Genomic DNA, 19,694 nt, shown 5'->3' with positions numbered 1-19,694 from the left:
GAGGATGTCCGGTCCGGGCTGACCGACCCTGCGCCGGGCAGTGTGAAATTTACTGATTGCGAGACTGCATCGAAGGTGTCCAGTCCGTTCGAATGACCGACCTTGCGACGGGCAGTGCGAGGTTGTAAGCATGCAACACTGCAGCGAGGGTGACCGGCCCGGGCTGGCCGACCCTGCGCCGGGCAGTTTGAAATATACTGATTGCGAGACTGCATCGAAGGTGTCCAGTCCGTTTGAATGACTGACCTTGCGACGGGCAGTGCGAACTTGCAATCGTGCAACACTGCAGCGAGGGTGTCCGGCCCAGGACGAGCCGACCCTTCGCCGGGCAGCGGGAAATGTACTGATTGTGAGACTGCATCGAAGGTGTCCAGTCCGTTCGAATGACCGACCTTGCGACGGGCAGTGCGAGGTTGTAAGCATGCAACACTGCAGCGAGGGTGTCCGGCCCGGGCTGGCCGACCCTGCGCCGGGCAGTTTGAAATGCACTGATTGCGAGACTGCATCGAAGGTGTCCAGTCCGTTTGAATGACTGACCTTGCGACGGGCAGTGCGAGATTGCAAGCATGCAACCCTGCAGCGAGGGTGTCCGGCGCGGGCTGGCCGGCACTGCGTCGGTCATTATGGGGCTGCGGTCATAGCCTAGTTGTGACATTAGGCGCCAGAACATACACAGTAGCATAGACCGTAGTCACAGTAGCGTGCCGCTGAGGCGACTGCGGACCGATGTGTCACTGGCTGTGACTGCGGCGAGTGTCCCGAGCCATGAATCTCCCCGGTGCACGATACCTGTGAGTGCGGCGATGATGGCGGCGCTGTCCATGGTAAAAACCGGGTAAGGTGTTTCACACGACTCGATTCGACGCTGTCAGGATGGTTGGGGTAGCCAATGGCGCTAGCTGTCACGTCCTTCGCTCTCGGGGCGCGAGCGACGACTGGCGGGTAGCGCCGCGCACAACGCATGCGCGTCGTCGTGCCGTCAGCTGATAGTGCGTGAGCGAACGTTACCTTTAACAATCATATATTGCGTCTTGACCTAGAAAATACGATAAGACATCTTTTTGGGCATTACGTAAACATATGACGACCGTCTTGGACATTAACAGCTAAGGCTTTGTCATCCTGTTAAGCTGATCCGATCACGTCCATTCCCACAGAAGAGCAGTTCATTTGTGTCAGGAACGCTGATGTAAGAGCGCTGGCCACCTCGGACCAAGTGAAGCCCGAGGAGGGTAGCCCCCGGTGGGAAGCCCTCCATTCTGCTCCATCGCAGCTCTGCTCTGGGTCACCTGTGGGGCTTCAGGGCTCTGCTGCGACCCACTGTGTCAGGCCAGCTCAGTTACCGATATACACGGGTCGGAGGAGCACCTGCGCCCGGCTGGCTCGGTCTCTCGAAGCTGGCCGGTGGTGAACGATAGGTCAGAAGACTCTGCAGCGGCGGACCAGCGAGGTTCCTCACCATGCTGAAGGGAAGGACGCCCTACACCAGGACGGCCAAGGTCAAACGCCGCAAGGCACAGCCGCTGGGCGTGAAAATATCGTGGAACAACCCGCCAAGGTAAGATTGGAGGCTGGACGTGTTATATCTGTGGTTTATTATAAATTGTTTAAATTGTTTCTTAACACTCGCAAGTCGCATGTGTGCGGCGTTTGCCAGCGTCTAAGGTTTAGGGGGGGGGGGGAGTCGGTTGGACCCCCTGCCGTTCGGCCCCTGATTGAGTTCGAGACTCGCAGAAAAAACGAGCGTGTTGCCCGTGACGAGAGGGAGACGATGATACCCAATTTTAAGGTCCTAGGTCATTGGTTGACCTTCCTGGTCAGGTCAATGACCCAAAAGTCCGGAAAATCTGGACCTGCTAGAACTTCGTAAAGGGAACCTGCTATGGGTTTTTTCGGGGCACTGATCACGAATTTCGAGTTAGTTTTGATCACAGATGATGTCTTCATGCATTTAGGCTTGGTCGGGTCAGGTCAGGTCAGGTCAACCAGTAGGCGTCCTGCCGGCTATCCATAGTAGGTGTCAACTACCACTAACGGCGTCGTAACATGTTACGAAGGTACTAAAACTACTTTGTAAACGTTCAAATGGATGCAAAATTCGAAATCAGCCCGAAAAACTAACCTAGAAACATGTGTACCTCGACAAAGTGACCCGAGGTCATCAAAGGTCAATGACCTGACCTGACCTTCAGGTGACCTTGAAACCCACCATAATGCGTGGAACGAACATCATTTCACATGTTTGGACGTTTATAATCACAAAAAGACTGGAAACGGCGGATAATGTGAGCTGAGATACGCTGAATCGCGATTACGGCCAAACGTGGTCTCAAGAAATAGGTCACAGATCAAAGGTCATTTGGGTCAGGGTCATTAAATTTACAGAGGTCTAAAATTGATAAACACGAAGGTACTGAAAGTTTCGTCGCGATCGGCCGCGTTTTGCGCGAGTTATTCGGGAAAACCATGGGGGGGGGGTCCATCCGACCCCACCCCCTACACATGCGAGGGTTAAATCAGCTCACAAAGTTTGCAAGTTGCAACTCAACTCAAACTATTGATGCCAACTCCAAGTATTTGAAGTTATCCATACGAATTGTGAAACCAGTGCCGACCAAAATGGTACACAAATACAAAATGCCGACGAGGTATAAAAAATGGAGAAACACCAGCTCTTGACCCAAACATCAGAATACCGCGCCTTTCTCATCTGGCAGCTTGAAGTCGTTTAAACTACATACTACCGTATAGGCAACCGCAAATTCCAGTAAAAGAGATGCACCGATACATAATACGGCATCTATACGCATTTTAATTGCCAGACGTCCGCTTCCACAAATTAAAACATATTGGTGAGAAAGCTATTCGTTTGAAGCGAGCTACTGATGCTATTATGGTTCAATAATTGACAGGATATTCGACATTTAATCATGTAGCTTGGTGCAAGTTTTCTCGGTGGCAAATGAGCTATCGAGCAGGGAAGCCAATTTACTGAGAAGCTTACCAAACAATGCCCTCGCCAAGGCTCTCAGAATAGCTCTAAAAGTATCGCCTTACTTATTGATCATTTATGATCGTTTGACTTCCGAGTGTGCTACAAAAAAGCTTCCTTTTTGCCGTGCAGTACGATGATACTATGATTCAATTGCGTCACACTCTTACTGCGGCCGACTATGCACAGTAAAGGTCTAGCTACATTATGCGGGATCCTACGTCCGTGATCTGCGAGTTTGCGGGTTTTGCAAAAAAATCGGTACGCAGGTCAAGTTCAGCTGATAGGAAATACACAGGGTCGGCTACACTGGGGTCACGCAGATTCAGTCAAGGAAATCCCGGACGTTCAGTCCAGGAAATGCCGGATAGTCAGGACGGTCAGGATGTTCCGTACCGATATAAAGTTCAGAGCTACGAACTTTTTTGCAGAATATGCGAGATTGCGTGATATGAGACAGTTGTTGGCGCACTTGGTGGCGCACCGTAAGAATTCAAGTGACGTAATTAATAATTATTTCTTTAATTTTCATGTGTTTTTGATGTTTTATTAACAAAATGAACTAGTTATTGATAAAATAGTATAGAAAATAGCAAACTTAAGCGTTTGTTGCGAAACCATTTATAAGTTGTTATTATTACGTCAGAATACAATATTTCACGGAAATTCTGGAAAAACGCAGAAACCGATGACAAGGGAGTCTCGCAATCACGGATCTGCAGATCACGCACGTAATTTCCTGGACGGTCACGCATAGTGTAGCTTAGGCTTTATAGCAGCAGCTGATTTTGAGTACCTGTAACTTGTAAGACTACATATAACCGGTTTTATTTCAATCGCGAAACAGCAGAAAGATGGCGACTTAAAAGCAAAGCAGCTAAGAGTAAAATTTCTCATACAATTATTCTAATATAATTATAACATCAAAGTATTGCCTTTTTGCAACAAGAGTTCGGGGAGGTGGTGAAATGTCACAGCTTTCATTAACACTACGGTTGCGTGCCACAACGATGCAGCCTGTACCGTATAAAAAACGGCTGAGTTTCGGTTCCTTCGACTACGGCTGACCACACCTCAACGCAGTGCATATATGTACGGTACGGTGCATATACGGTGCATGGTTGACTTGCCAGCCCATCACGCACGATTGCGTTTGGTGGTATGTTTGGTGAAGGATGGAATACATTCGTTGCTAGCTATCGTTAGGTACCAGTTTCTCTTAGCCCGCGAGTTGCTGGGGGGAGGCGTTAAACGCCCCCACTTTTGTCGCCGCGCCATAAACGCGCCGCAGGCGCGCCAAAATTTATGCACCTGTAGGGAATTGATTAAAGGTTATTGTGACAAAGTTTCAAAAAAATCGGTCGGAAAATTTCTGAGATATCGAGGTTTTAGTGACGTCATGATTTCTGAGTTTTCGACCAAAGACGGCATATGTTCAAAAAATCATATAAAATCACAGAATAGATATACAGACATGCCATAAATGCAATTAGACTGTCAATACCATGAACAATCAAATGGCTATCTTCGATTATTGATTATCGTTCTGCATTTTCCAAAATCTTGAACTGAATCTTGGCAATTTCTCGTAACTAACCAGTTGCTTCACGACCATGATACATGAATTTCTCAAATTGAACTTTTTGAACCAAACACGTACATATATGATAAAATGAATGTCACCATCGTGTTCTACGCCCAAAAATACCCATAAAACACGTGTTCCTGGCTGCGAATATCAGTTTTGATTTTCGGGGATGTGTGCCTACCCGGTTGACCTGACCTTGACCCTGACCTATGCTTGACTGACCCCTACATGGAGCTGACACTCTTGTAGGCCTTATATGAAGGATTGTGCACCGTTTTGACAGAGTTTATGACGAGAGGCGCCCATTGCGAAGTCCTGAAGTCCATGCTACTGAAAGCCCGATTTCAGGTGTTTGACCTGACCTTGACCCGACCTGTGACCTCAAAATTCAACTTTTAAGTACTCATCTGAAGCGTCTAGTCGCGTTCTTTCGTTTGCCGCCTCGTGTGTTTCGCTGTGCCTATTGGTTCTCGAGTTATCGGCTGGGGGCGTTTAACGCCCCCCCCCCCCCCAGCAAACGGCGGGTGGCGAAATACCCCAGCAACTGCCGGGTTAAGAAGCCTCTCCCGCACATCTGTGACCCGCGCTGTGTTCGCCGCAGGGTGGAGCATGTTCTGGAGGACTCTGCCGCCGAGGCAGCCGGCATCAGAGACGGAGACCTGCTGATTTTCGTCGGCAAGACCAACGTAACGGAGGCGGACTCGGCTACTGTGAAGGAGCTGATCAGGTTAGACCAATGTCACAGGCACACATAGGATACTGGGAAAGAGCGATTCAGGTAAGACCAACGTCACAGAGATCTGCGAATGAGCTATTCAGGTATAAGACAAATATTAGAGGCAGACGTAAATACTGAGAAGGAGCTGCTAAGGTTAAGCCAATGTCACAGAGATACTGCGAAAGAGCTGCTCACGCTAGACCAGCACAGAGGCAAACGCGCACATTGTGAAAGAGGTGCTCTCTGGTATGTACTTTTACTACTTCATGTTGTTTGATAATGGCTGATGATAAGGTACTGTTGTTAATCTAGGGAATACTACGCAAATCGAACGCAATTGTACAATTACGCCTATACCTAATGAATGCTGCATAACATCAGATAACTGCGGGTAGAATTAGCAGCATATTGTTTGTTATCAATCACAATAACATGATACATCACCACAGGGAGAGCGGCGACACGATCCTGCTGGACATTTTCCGGCCGAGCTCGCCGGGGTCGGAGACCGACAGCGCGTCTAGCTCGCGCAGGTCCAGCGTGATCAGCTTCGAGAGTCGCCCGGGCAGTGGAGCCGGCGGTCCGTCTCTGGCGGCGAACAGAGGAAGGCGGTACTCGGAGGCAGACGCCAGTCTCCGAGGCTTCACCACCTCAGAGAAGAGCGTTGTTACTCCGCGGCGTGAGAAAGATATTCAAGAAAATGAGAAAACGCAAGATCAGCAAAACAGCAAGTCTGACAAAAAGGAAGTTGGAAAAGATCCCGATGAGACAGCTCCCAGACATCTCTCTGACGCGGACAGGTCTCGGCGCATCTCTGACGGTTCGGAGTCGACCCTGTCTCCTCTGGAAGAGGACGAGGAACCAGCAGGCGGTGCCGGTCCGCCCCGGCGCCTCAGCTACCCGCCGACCCGTGCGTCCCAGCAGAACAGACGGGACGACCGCTGCCTCTCCGTGCCGAAAATCCTGTTGCATCGTCCAGACGGCAGCGGCGTTAGTTGTATCGGCAGTGGCGGCGCCAACGACTCTGGCAGTGACACCGATGTCGGTACGACCGCAGTCGAAGAGATGGACAGCGACACCGATCAGAGCTCGTCAGAAATGGCTCAAAAAGAGAAAGACGTTACTGAGCCGATCACTGAACACCAACAGAAATCGGATCAGCCAGAGAGTGGAGGAGAGCCTCTGAGAAAAGTAGCCACAGACCTCGCTCAAAAGGTAATCCATGAAGCCCTCGAGTCGCATGCAAGCTCGTCTGGTACCGCAGATGACAACTGCAACCATCTAAAGAACGACAAAAGCACTACAAAGGAGACTCCACAAAATGTCGGCCATGCTACAAGTCAAAAGCAGCGTTCACAAGCGGAGACTGAAAAACGCAACGGCATCGTCCAGAACACCAAATCTCCTTCACGGAGGGGGTCACAGCAGATGGTTGACCCGCACGAGGCCGAGCTGGAGTATTACAGGGTCTCACCACGTCCAGACACCCCTATCAATGAGGTGGCGCTGCGGCGGTACGGTGCCAGCTGCCGGCCGCGTCAGCAGGTGGTGGTCTCTGCCAGGGGACCCGGAGGACCCCCGGAGCCGTGCGGCCGGCTGGTGGCGCAGAGGAGAGCCAAGTTTGAGTCGCCGCAGGACCGCGAGCAGGGCGGCACGGGGACACACCCGGAGCAAGCCGGCACGAGGTCAGAGCGGGGATCGATTACAGGTTCTGCCGTTAGCTCGCCGGGAAAGCCAGAGGATGAGCGCCGGCAGTCGTTTCCTGTCGGCGTGGACCGTGGCACGGGAGCTGACCCGAAATCGGATTCAGATGTCAAACCGACAAACGTAAAAGACGCGCAGCCAAAGCCGATTAGCTCCAGGACGCGTCAATCAAACGGTGAGCCATCACGGCACACGTCCATTACGAAAGAGGATTTGCGTCAAGGCTGCGACAAAAATGCCGTAAGAAAAGCTATCAGCGTTGTGGATGAAAGCTTCAAAGAAATCAATCAACTCGACAATGATGAACAGAACACCTACGCAGCGGGCGATTCCTCCGAAAAGACTGTCGATCAAAGGAAGCCTATCGCGGTTGCTGGCAAGGCTGGGGTCTCTGCTGTGCCAGTTGCTGGTTCTGGTGTACCCTCCGAAAAACGCTCTGGTGAGGCCACTTCGTTGCCGAAAAACGTCTCTCAGAAGCCAATCGAACGACAATCAGCGGAGCAGCGTCAACAGGGCGCCAGCGTGCGACAGGGGACGGCGGGTGGCGGCGGACGCCTCCTAGACAGGAAGACGATCGGGCGCGGGGAGCCAGTCTCCGCAGAGTCGGGATCCACCGAGACCAGCGAGGAAGAGGACGACAGCGATGAAAACGAGCTTCATCACTGGGTCGTGCAGGTGAGTGAACTGTGAAGTATCAGGTCGGGACAGAGCGGGCAGGGGGGGGGGGGTGAGAGCAGATTGCCAGTCTCGTGTGTCGGGGGGACTACAGAGTGTCAGTTCGGTGTGTCGCGAGGGTGCCTGCATGGTGCATACTGTATTGAGAGTACCTTATGAAATTCACGATATAACATATATAAATAAGTTACATGAATGGCGTACCGGTTTCGTCTCTACGACTTCATCAGCGCCGTTACATCGAAAATGTAACGGCGCTGATGAGTGATGAAGTCGTAGAGAAGAAACCGGTACGCCATTCATGTAAACTTTTTATATTTGTATCGTGAATTTCATAAGGTACTCTCAATACAGTACTTGTCCAGATTATATTTACAAAAGTGACTGCATACTGTCACTTTCGTGTGTCGGGAGGGTGGCTGTAGACTGTCAGTCTGGTGTGTCGGGAGGGTGGCTGTAGACTGTCAGTCTGGTGTGTCGGGAGGGTGGCTGTAGACTGTCAGTCTGGTGTGTCGGGAGGGTGGCTGTGAGAGCAGACTGCCAGTCTCGTGTGCCAAGGGACTACAGAGTGTCAGTTCGATGTGTTGGGAGGGTGACTGCGGACAGCCAGTCTCGTATGTTGGGAGGATGGGTGCAGACTGTCAGTCTGGTGTGTTGGGAGGATGTGCGCACTGTGTAGCCTCCCAGTCTCGTGTGTCGGGAGGGTGGCTGTATGATTGTAGACTGTCAGGAGGGTGAGTGCAGACCGAAAATACAGGCTCGGAAGCATGAGTGGCCTGCCTTCATTCCCAGGGCGGGGGGACGTAGGGTCTTTTATAACCTGGTTGTTTGCATGTTCAGCCGACAGCCATATACATAGGAGGCTCTACTGATGTTTAAAAAGGCTCGTACGATTCAATTGCAGTTTATTTCAACGTGCGTTGGTCTGCGCTTATATTCTAATCCATTATCTCAATGAATTTGAAATACACTCAGGCATTGAAATCATCACGCAATGTGTGTAGCAACGATCCAAAATAATGTATTAAACTGAAAACAAGTAGGGATGTTCGTCAAGTGCAAACAGCTTAGAATGTTTATTTCCTAGCAAAGGTCTGGCATTATGTGACAACGAAATACTATGTCCTTGCAATCCCTCAAATGTAATTATTCATGTTAAACTGTTTAAACAAGCCCAGCTAATTCGATAACAAAAAAAAACTAGCATGCATGTTACCAAGGCCTCCTTTCATATAGCAACAAGAAATGCGAAACAAAGGTAAAGGTACGTACCACACGCTCACGAGGCAAATGTTTGGCAGCATGTGGCCTAAACACGTGACTAGGTTGAAAGTACGCTCCGTTTTCGTTTAACTTTGCTGGGCTGGCAATGCACTCAGACTCCTGTGAAACGCTGATGTTCACAATCAGCACGCTCCTCCCATCTTAAACTCTCCCCAGCCGGGAAGGGCTTGTGCCACCCCCTGGCATCTCCTCCCGTACCTGCTCAGAATCCGCGAGAAACCATTAACGCGCGTAACCCCTTTCGCACGCGTAACCCATCATTCAGGCCAGATCTATTGGTCCCAATCGTATTGCAGGTCAGGTGACCTAACCTAAACTGACCTCAGACGAAATCACCAAAGGTCTCGCGGATAGTTCACACCGCGGAAAAGGCCATAACATCATTTTGTTTGTTACCGCTTAGTCGCCTGGTCTATAGAGTTGCAGGTGACAAGGTAGGTACTGGGCCCTTTTTATCGACACTTCGATGATTTTTCTGTATTATTTACCTTCTGACAAATGGTGAGTGCATCAGAGTCGAGGCCATACGGATAAGTAAACCTTATAACATAATGTTTTCTTTGTCAGTATCATTGGCAGAAGCTGACAGCTCCAACCCCACTCACACACCCAGTGGTCACTCGTACGACTCGTCCCCCTAACCGGAGCGCCTCTACCCGCAGGAAACCACCACCACCCCGGGCGGCGGGGGCACACCCCTGCCTCAGCATCCGCGCGGGGCGGCCTCCCCGGCAGACGATCCGTCCAAACACAGACACAGGTCAGAGGTGCAGCTCGCTGGGGCCTGATGCAACTGAGACCACCGGCGGGCTGCAGACGGTGGACGGTCCCTGTTTGTATTGCCATCCGCCGGTGATGTATCGGTGGTTGGACTGTGAGCTATCGGCTGACATCGACCTCGGACGAGTGGTGACTCTGAGAGGCGGCCCAGTCGGACACTCTCCGCGTCCTTCGCGTCAGAGCTGCGGCCTGGAACGTTAAAGGCCATGCGGCATAAAATAAGAAAAAAAAAGAATGCCGGATTTATATTTGTGAGCAGTAACACCATATGTATGTGCCGTTGTGAGCAAAAAAAAAATCAACAAAAACATGAACGATTAAGGTGATTTCAATCCATTACCTGGCTGTACAGTGTACACTTTGTGAGCCATTTGGTCACCACTACAAATGCAATAATGTATCCGATTCTTGCCCAAAAATTATAAATTTTGGAAGCTCACTAGCGAAACTGATTCATAAATGTGTTTCAATTATCATATAGAAAAATTCCTACCATAGACCTCTGTACACCTGGACTGAGCGCAGAAATTTCGGCCATGACCATAGTGGCCCTAACTTTCGGATGTTATAAGAATATTATGTTCCTACATAATATTCTTGAGGCATAAGCCGACACACACATAAATCTGCTTCTTCTTTTTTGCAGCGGAGGTACTTCACCGTCTGGTATTTCAAAGGACACCAAAGTGCCGAGCTCCGGGCATTCTTCAGGTAAGCGGGTCATCTGCAGCACCAGAATTTGGTAAGTCCCCGCTCCCCATAATTCCATTTCGCGGAAGTCGCCAGCTCCTAACGTGACAATGTATGACAAATACGTGATTATCTCTACAAAGTTTCGTAATAGTACTGAATATTTGATAGCACTTGCTAATCCAGCCTGCATTTCTAGTGCAAATAGAATCAACGAGCAGTTAGGGTGCACGTGTCGAAGAGCAGCTAATTATGCGATGGCACATCATACCTACCGTCGCATCCTATACGCCATCATCTTCGCCTTTTAAACAAGCAGCGCCTTTCAAACAGCACATACATATGTTCTTTTATGACATCTCAGTGCGCAAACCAAGACAGGAACTTTTGATTGGTTTGATGTCTGTTCAACTCCAGCCTGCGAGCTTGTGAAGTGAGTTGCCTTTTCGGCAACAAATACTGAGCGAAGAACCCATGCACCACGGGCCGAGTTTAGCTCCAGCCGTCTGGAGATTGAGATCAACCAAACATCAGCCCGGTTAAATGCCCGATGGCGTCATGCTGAGCAGGTGTCGATGGACACATGCCAGGTAGCGACTCATGTTCCAATGTTTTACAGCCAGAGGCCAGGTTACTCAACTATGTCGAGATCCGGGTCCAAGTCTGGAGCCGGGGCGGCCACCTCACTCAACATCACAAGGATGTGCATATACCTAAATTGAGGGTATAATCAAGGCCACAATAGGCTTGATGTGCATAGTTATAACGAGGTTAATGGTTGCATCAGAAGCTTCGGTAAATAGCTTACAGAAAAGCATGACAAGCTCAAGCAAAACTTTCCTGAAAGTATATGTATCTCATCACACAAGAAATAAATGATAAATTGCCTTGATACGGCCATCTTGAAAATTTGTCCTCGGGTCAAGGCCATGAGCTGGCAGGAAAAGCGATATTGCATATCAATTGGTCCAACTGCCTATGGTATTTTCATCACTTAGACAACTATGAATATACCGGGAGTTATTGCTTTGACCTCTTGTGACATTTTAATCACATCGCAGTTACATCAACGATATAATGAATTTGGTGTTATTGGAACAATTTAAAGTTCATTATTTAACAGAGATAAAGTTACACTTATGAATGTTTGGGTCTTTAGAAATTCATTGGGACGAAATAGGTGCAGTCTCATTCTCACTCACTGGCAGCAACCCAGGATATAACCCGGGTTATGAGCATGGTAAGAAATCAGCATCAGGGGCCATTGAAATATTCATATTTTATTGAATGCCAAAAAGTATAATGAAATAAGACCAAGCCCTTTTACAAACAACTTACAACGCCTTTATCACAGGATCACAAGGAAAATCGGAAACTGGGATTGGATCGTCGATCACAAAACCCTTCCGAAAGAAAGACACAACGAACACTTCAAAACCAACCGAGGTAAGAAAACGCAAAGATGTACGTTGTACAAACGTACATGCGTTTAAGTTGCATGCTACATACTAATATTTGTAGTAGTATTTTCATGTTTAGTGCTTAGTGTTCACTGTTCAATGTTCAGTGTTCACCCAAACATTGATTGGGTATAAAATAATACGATAATGCTTGTTTCAAGTTGTGTCTATCTTGTGTTCATGTGTTGTGTGTCGGTGTCTGATTTGTTGTGTCACAAAATCCAGACAATTATAAGCGAACATGGTAAGTTAATCAGAGCATTATGAACAGACCTTATCTTCAACAATTTGGCTCCGCCACGATCACATGCATCTCTCTGTCTTCACTGGTTAGTGCCCTTCACTGCAAACTACATGTGTTGTCTGCCATGTGTGCATTGTTGTATGTGTTTGACCACCGCCCGACGCGACGGAGAGCTCACTTCTCTGTGGTTGTCGGAGGTAGTGAAATAATAATGATAAAAAGAATCTACACAGTGTGAAAAGAACGCCACCAAAGAGCTGTTAAGAGAAAGTCACATATTTTCTTGTTGGCTCCCGCTCCCGTTACACCTCGGTTGACGGTTCGTCTGTAAACATTTGCAATGCTGACTCGAACTCGTCCTATCAACAGTCACCGGCGCCAAAGGAGGACCTGTTCATCACACCACCGCCCCCGGCCGACTCGCCTTCCCGAGAGGCCAGCGACGACGAGGCGTCCACAGCGTTCCAGCGGGCCGACCCGGCGGTGGGGCGCGATTCGCTGACCCGCCGTCTAGCTCGGCCCGTCAGTGAGGGGGCGGTGGAGCGAGCTCCGGCCCGCACTCCCACCCCCGAGTCTTGGCTGTCCGCGCCCACCGGCGATCTGCCGAAGCAGACCGGTGCGCCGGCGGCTCCGGCGGCCCCGGCGGCCCCGGCGGCTCCGGCGGCTCCGGAGGCTCCGGAGGCACCGGCGGCTCCCGGGGCCAAGAAGCGGCGGGCGCCGGTGCCACCGCAGCAGGCCCCTCCGCCGCCGCCGGTGGCAATGGTGCGTCCGCGGCACAGCACCGGCGGGTGGACGGCAGAACAGATGAAGGCCTACATGGAGGCGAGCGACCCTAACGAGGCACGCCGGCTCGGTCTGGCCGACTGGGACGAGCCGCCCGGCGCAGGAGGGGCCGACACGACCGGCCGTCGAGTGTCCACGGTCTCAGGTGAGCGGCACGGACCACGCACTGGGAGGGCGGACATAAACCGCACTGAGATGTTGGAAGCAAACAATGGTAGGGTTGGCACTTGGCACAGACCAATAGGAGCCAAGTTTCACTAGGATTGTGGGCATAGACTACTAGGAGGGTAAGGCGCAGACCATGGCCACACACCACTGCACTGGGAGGAAGGGAACAGACCACTAAGGATGAGCCAATTCACTGAGAATACTGAGATTCAGACCAATAGGGTGAACCAAGACGAATAGGCTAATGACCAATGTGGTGAACAGACCAATGGGCCAATGACTAATGACAGACCATTGAGAGGGTGGTCTCCACGTGGAAGTACGGTCTGAATTCAGAATGAGGTGCACGGAACAAACATTGATTAATAATTAGCTGTTGGAGCTGACCACAATTAGATAGAACAAATAACGAGCTTAAGCTTAATATACCTATAGCGTATGATTAATGTTTTTAATGAAACACATTATAAAGAGATGGAAACGCACAGAGCAGATTAATTCAAATAGATCCGCGTCGCAACGGCAATTTATATAGAAATAGCTTGGACTGTATTCATTAATATCGTATTTTAATTGGACATTAAGCTGAACAAATCACATCTAACACCTAGGCTTCATTACGACGAAGATATTAGTGTAATGGCAATATATTAGAACGCTATCTGATTCTGATGCGTAATTACAGCCCAATCAATGCCCACTGGAAACAACAAAAAGTCGAGGAATATTGCAAAGGCCACCAAGAAGGCCCTGGGTGGCATGTTTTCACACTTTCAAGTAAGTCAGTTTGAATTTGATAGAGTGCTAACTGCTAGAGGTTATTGTAGCTCCTCTCCGCAGAAATGTGAACGAATTAGCCGTCACGAAAGTACCTAGCGTCAAACGGCACCACACCTGAAGATGACTGATGTAGACAGATGATAGAAAATACCAGATAGTCATTTGTTTGGATAGACCGGCCACACGTGAGCGCCCTTCTTACGAAAACGTGGCCTCGTAGTCAGTAAAGCACCGGGTAAAATAGCGTAGACATGGTTGGCACGTAGGTCGTAGACCATTCCCTTTTTTGACACTGCAGACAGCAAAACGTACTAAATTATGCAGTCTTTAGATGGCATATGGTTAGATAGATAGATAGATGTATTCGAACAAGATCCATTATAAAACAATGGCTTTTCACTAGTTCACGTAAGCGAATTAAAACATTGTGGACACGGCGAAACAGACATACCAGCTGGCAGCTACAATCACGCACATGATGAAGTCAGGTATACCCTACTGCGACTTAACAGCGCGTCTGACTGCAGAACGGAACCCGCACGTTCCGGGCTCCACACCGACACTGTTCAGTAGCCCTACTCCTCGGTAGCACAGCCGTCTCCTCCCTGCCTCAGTTCGGATAGTCGGGAGCGTGTACAGGCTGCCCTGCCTCGTGTTATGGCTGTGGCGCTGATCAGTCCGCAGACCAATAGTCGCCATGATGCTTTCAGGCTGTCCTGAAACTATAACCCGCTCGACCGCACACACAGTGTGATATATCACAAGCTGTTCAGCAGTGAGCCACTGCAGTTGTTCCAGGGACTGAGATACATGGTCATATCGCCTCTTGCCCGTCACTACTCGAACGCAGAAGTTGACAAGTTTTTGTACACGTCGAAGCTGCGTCATGCCACACGAACCATACACTGACAAACAATACCGTAACACGGAAAGGACAAGTGCCTCGACAATGGATTTCAGTGTCACTCTTGGGATCACGTGACGTGCATGAGTCAGAGCAATAAGAATGCCCGTGCACTTTCTAGTTACATTGTCGATGTGCGTTTCATAGTTGAGATGGCGGTCAACGTAAACACCCAGGTTCTTGGCGGCTCGCGACTCAGCAACAACAGTGCCACAAAAGTGAAGGGAGACTAAGGGCAGGTCGCGCAGCATCGCTGGTGTACCTAATACGACCATTTGTGTCTTAGCTGTGTTAAGCATCATGCCGTTAGCACAAAACCACTGATACATACGGTGTAAGGCGTTCTCCATACAGGCCACCATTCGCTGCACGTCACGTTTCTTTCCGCTGACCAACAGCTGTGTATCGTCTGCATACTGGACAATTGTTACATCATCTGAGACACTGAGGCTGAGGTCGTTGGCATACAACATGTACATGACGCATGATAGCGCTCCGCCTTGAAAAACACCAATGTTATTTTCTCGTGAGCGCGACAGTACGTTCCGTCCTTTACCGGCACACAGCCTAACCTGCTGAGTGTGATCAGACAAATAACTGCTGAACCATTTCGTGTCAATGCCATACAGTGCAAGTTTTCGAAGTAAATTTTGATGTGGCACTACATCAAAACATTTGGACAAATCCAATAAGACCAAAATTGATATGTTGCCGTTTTCCATTGCGTGAAGAACCCTATCAGTTATTAACCGCAGGTTGTTTGAAAAGACAAACACTATTCGTTAGAATTGTGTTTTTAACCGCAGGTTGTTTGAAAAGACAAACACTATTCGTTAGAATTGTGTTTTTCTATTGAAAAACAACCGGAGCGGTCCTTCTCCGGGCTATGTTTGCAAAGTTGGCCTGAGATTGGGGCAACTTGGTCGCAGCCTAGAGTTTTGCGTTTAGGATCGTAAAAATTTCAGGGTATAGACTTTTGCAGGTGATCTACCTGATGGTACCGGTCGCTACTCGCAACAAAAATCATTGCGCGTGCCACGTGCAATTGCATTTTCCCCATGTTAAGTCAACGGGGTTTTGGACACTTTTTGCGCGATCGCCAATGGCGGGAAAACGAGCCAAGAAGGAGGTGGTTTTCTTCCCAGCATTTTATGGCAAACACGTTCTGGTACACGCCAGTGTGCGCCGTATACCCGTCAGAATTCGTTAACTTGAGTTGCACGAGTTTGAAGTTGAACTTTTTTCGCTCCCCATGTTAAGTCAATGGACGTTTTTGCAGAGGCATTTTCATTCGCTCATTGTACAAAATTATATGATACGATTTTGTTTAAACTTTCAGGACTTGTTGAGAAAAGACCATAGAATATGTTGTTATGCTTCGTTAAGCTGTCAGAATTCGTTTGTTCTTTTTGAGCTCGTTTAAAGAAGAATTTTTTTAACATGCAAAGTCAATGGGAGCGTCTTTGCTGCTTTATAACATTTTGCGTTATAGATATATTTAAGTGAAAAGTTGATAGGTTATACAACTTTTGATGCTCTTTCCAATGATATATAGAACGTTATTGCACGTTGTGCCGTTTTCCAGGTGTTGTCCATCTGAACTTGTCAGTCACGTGACCCATTTGACCTTCGGATCCGATTCTGGTAGTCAATTCTGGCGCTTTTGTTACCATAGCGAAATATGTAACGCCGTGTTCACAGTTTTCCTGACGACGAAGGTCCTGCTTAATCTGGCCAATGGCGTTCGAGAACTGCGGCCAAGCCCCGCTGACCTTGAACGTGATTGGTCGGTGGGCGTATAGAATCTCCGTCGTCAGGGAGACTGCGAACACGGGGTAAACCAAGGGGTAAACAATCTGTGCGTGGAATGGGGAGTGGTGAATGCGCAAGGGCGATGATAGGCGCTGATGTCGTCGATTTTTATTTATGCTATTATCCTTATACATTCTGATCATTTTTTATGTTCAGGAGTTTTCTCTGTTGATTTAACATAAAAAGCGGTGTGTTTAACTGTTATTGCCAAGTGCCATATTTATATTGAAATTGGGGTACAATTCAACATTCACTGGTTTTTCTATGGCCTGTTGTGCATCATATTATTGGAATGGTAATGTGAATATAGGTACTCCATACACTGCTACTTTTGGGTATATATAAATGTTTGACCTGATTTTACTTCACTTCACCTTATATTTTTTTGCAGGAACAGTTATCACACCATTATTGTGCAAAAAATAAGGGTGGTTTAACGCGGCACTCTGCCAGCCACTTTTGGCTTCCATAGACATCAACAAGCCTATGCCTCCAACACTACCAGAGGTTGACGCTAGCTCCACGGAATGTGCTGGCAGCTGCTGGCAGCGCGCCCATGAAACACAGCCAGGGGTTTCCTCTGTAAAGTCATTATTGTCTAGGTACATGAGCCTTTAGCAATTGTTAACAGCTATAAAAATTGGAATTAGAAATGTTCAGGTATTATCAGCATCAGCTAAACAGGGAAGAGAATTCGGCTACAGCCCATCTTGCAACGCCTCAATGAAATTTAACGAGAAACTTAAATTGAGGGAGCAGCTACATAACTGAGGTAAAGCCCATAAATCCTTGTGGATTTACCTACATACCTGAGGTAAATCCACAAGGCACCTTGAGTTCAAACTATGAAGTGACTCCAAGCGAAATATAGCAGAAATTGGGACTTAAACGAGCTTAGAAATAATCTGCTTAGTGCTGGATAAGTGTTTTCACTTTACCATATGTTGTTTTTTATTCAAAGTTATTGTATTGTTCATTATTGTAAAAGCCAAGCAACTTTTGCAACATTGAGGATCATACTTTAGCTTTGGAAACAAGACATATGTAGTTATGCTGATCTTCTTTTCCAGAGTCTTTGATTATCACTTAATTTCATTCACTTTTGATGTAGTGAAAATGTAGAATGAATTCACTGGAATTCACTGGGATTGTATTGTGTATGCAAGTCCAAATATTTCGGCCAATATTGTTTGGCCTTGGTCACTGGACAACTACAATAACCCTATAAGAATAGCTCACATTGCAGCGACATATTTTTGTGTCTTGTGGGGTCTCATATAGCAATAACAAGAGCAGTGACATGCATAGTTTGCTTGTGTTGTCACAACTTTGTACAATATTTCCAGCTTTATGATATGCAGTTATTAGTCACATTGGGCATCACGCATATATTTTTTCCTGCTGGAGGGAAGACACAGGAGGGATCCAGTGACTCATGTTTTTGCTTCTATCGCTTCACCCCTGGGGAATCAGTTCCTACACCCCTTGAGTATAATGGTCACCAAGGGGTGCTGTCCTGACACGTCCACTTTCTGTTGAGAAGGTTAGAACAAACACCATGTGTGTCATTTAGTTGCACATATAATACCTCAATGTTAAGTCTGCATAAAGTCTGAAGTCTGTAGCCACTCTTAATCCTAGGTTGTCGTGACTTTAATCTAGCCTGGGTGGATATTTTGCTGTGCTAAAAGCACGGACTGCGTTACGCCCCAGCACGGCGGCCGGGGCGCCTCCCCTGGAAGAAAACGGCACCGGCCTTTGAACCACCTTATGATATACTAGTATCTAAAGTATTTGTCCATCAGGATCAGTTATCTAATGGCAGTAGACTGTTGTCTTCACATACTTCATATCTATTTTGGCTACTGCATTGTGTTCTGTAAAAAAATATGAAAACGTTTTGGATGTAGTTTTTAGTGGAATGCTTCTTTACAGATCCCGAAAGAAGATAACAGCTTGTTTTCTTCACCGCCACCAGTCTACCTGCTCTCTGCACACTCGGCAGAGCGCGGCAGGGCACCCCACGGAGCTGCACTAGTCACATCCGGGCCCCACGCCGGTCGACGGCCGATGCGCCGCTGGGAGGCCTGCGGCGCGGACGACGGATGCGGCAGTTGGTCAAGACACGGCAGCCTACTCGAGGTGCTTCTCGCCTGGAGGACGCAGGCGAATCGCGTTATCCGAGCTGTGCCTCGTCATGGTGCGATGAGCCTTAATAGACTAATGCATATTCTTCCTTTGGCTGTAATTCATTTGCTGCTGCCCGCTGGGCTAAGGAGTAACTCTGGGCGCCTACTTTGGGCAGACGCTCGTCCAGTGCCGCTCTTCGTTTGCCGCACATATCTTTATTTATTCTTTGTTACAATTCCGTCTTTGGTCATTTTTTTTTTACCATGGGGGCACTTGAAAGTTTTGTTTTTAAATCTGTGGACATTGAACCTGGAATCGGTTTTATGTCGGATTTCGGTTTTGTTTTTGCACTGTGGAAATATCTCGTTCAATATTTTTAAGATAGGGCGTGCTAAAACTTTTAGTCTCATTACTCCTCTGTGCATCTAAATTCTAAAGTACTATAATGTGCATCTCAAGTGTTTGGTGCTGTACTGTTATTATTTATGGTTAATCCAGTGCTGTACTGTTATTATTTATGGTTAATCCAGTTTTTATTCGATTGAATCGTTGTGTGTAGTGCATGACATCCGCGTACCGCCTGTAGCAGTGTTATATATTTTCATTTATGCTGGAAAATAATAACTTTCTTGTTCATTGGCTTTATTCGATGACAGAGACGTGCCAGATGACTGGGGCGGCGACTTGACTTGGTAGTTGTTAACGTTGCAAACTTCAACCATCAAGCATGATGTGGAAACGTCACATTCCGTTATCAAATCTTCGTACCGTAAATACTGAATAAGATCAATACTAGGCTGGAGCTTGCTAGAAAAACCGTGCACTGACAACGGCGAGTGGTGGACCTGAGTAGCGGCCGGGAGGCAGGGAAGTCAGCCAATTGTCAGATGTCTATTTCTTCACACATCTAGCGGCGCTACCAGGACTCAAGGCAGAGCTGATGACAGCAGTTGCAGAGAAGGTGTCGCAGCAGGTGGCGTCC

The 19,694-nt window shown here is 48.2% G+C and overlaps 1 protein-coding gene and 1 long non-coding RNA gene across 5 annotated transcripts; both read left to right on the top strand.

Moving 5' to 3' along the window:
* Window positions 1–728: 728 nt before the first annotated feature.
* Window positions 729–14,489, top strand: LOC122376258 (actin cytoskeleton-regulatory complex protein PAN1-like). Its single transcript, XM_043356057.1, has 9 exons — window positions 729–1,558; window positions 5,182–5,307; window positions 5,748–7,677; window positions 9,624–9,721; window positions 10,388–10,452; window positions 11,786–11,877; window positions 12,505–13,063; window positions 13,772–13,863; window positions 14,481–14,489. The coding sequence occupies exons 1-9, from the start codon at window positions 1,461–1,463 to the stop codon at window positions 14,487–14,489; spliced, it is 3,069 nt and encodes a 1,022-aa protein (XP_043211992.1). The 5' UTR covers window positions 729–1,460.
* A 2,087-nt stretch (window positions 14,490–16,576) lies between these two features.
* On the top strand, window positions 16,577–19,351 carry LOC122376259. Of its 4 annotated transcripts, none has more exons than XR_006255575.1 (2): window positions 16,577–16,679; window positions 18,518–19,351. It is a non-coding gene; the product is annotated as an uncharacterized LOC122376259 (long non-coding RNA). The 4 variants fall into 4 exon arrangements; XR_006255574.1 differs by having other exon boundaries at window positions 16,577–16,877; XR_006255572.1 differs by lacking the exon at window positions 16,577–16,679 and adding an exon at window positions 16,976–17,354.
* The last annotated feature ends 343 nt before the right edge of the window (window positions 19,352–19,694 follow it).

This window comes from Amphibalanus amphitrite, unplaced genomic scaffold, assembly GCF_019059575.1.
Source record: "Amphibalanus amphitrite isolate SeventyFive unplaced genomic scaffold, NRLGWU_Aamphi_draft 002071F_arrow, whole genome shotgun sequence".
Lineage (NCBI taxonomy): Eukaryota > Metazoa > Arthropoda > Thecostraca > Balanomorpha > Balanidae > Amphibalanus > Amphibalanus amphitrite.
Note: the sequence above shows the minus strand (reverse complement) of the source record. Positions and strands in the feature narration are given on the sequence as shown.

What these genes read in the sequence shown, in the direction of transcription:
- LOC122376258 (XM_043356057.1), top strand. Translation starts at nt 1,461, where the DNA reads ATGCTGAAGGGAAGGACGCCCTACACCAGGACGGCCAAGGTCAAACGC. An exon ending in ACTGTGAAGGAGCTGATCAG is followed by an intron (nt 5,308 to 5,747) that starts GTTAGACCAATG and finishes ACATCACCACAG; the next exon opens with GGAGAGCGGCGACACGATCC. An exon ending in TCGAGTGTCCACGGTCTCAG is followed by an intron (nt 13,064 to 13,771) that starts GTGAGCGGCACG and finishes GCGTAATTACAG; the next exon opens with CCCAATCAATGCCCACTGGA.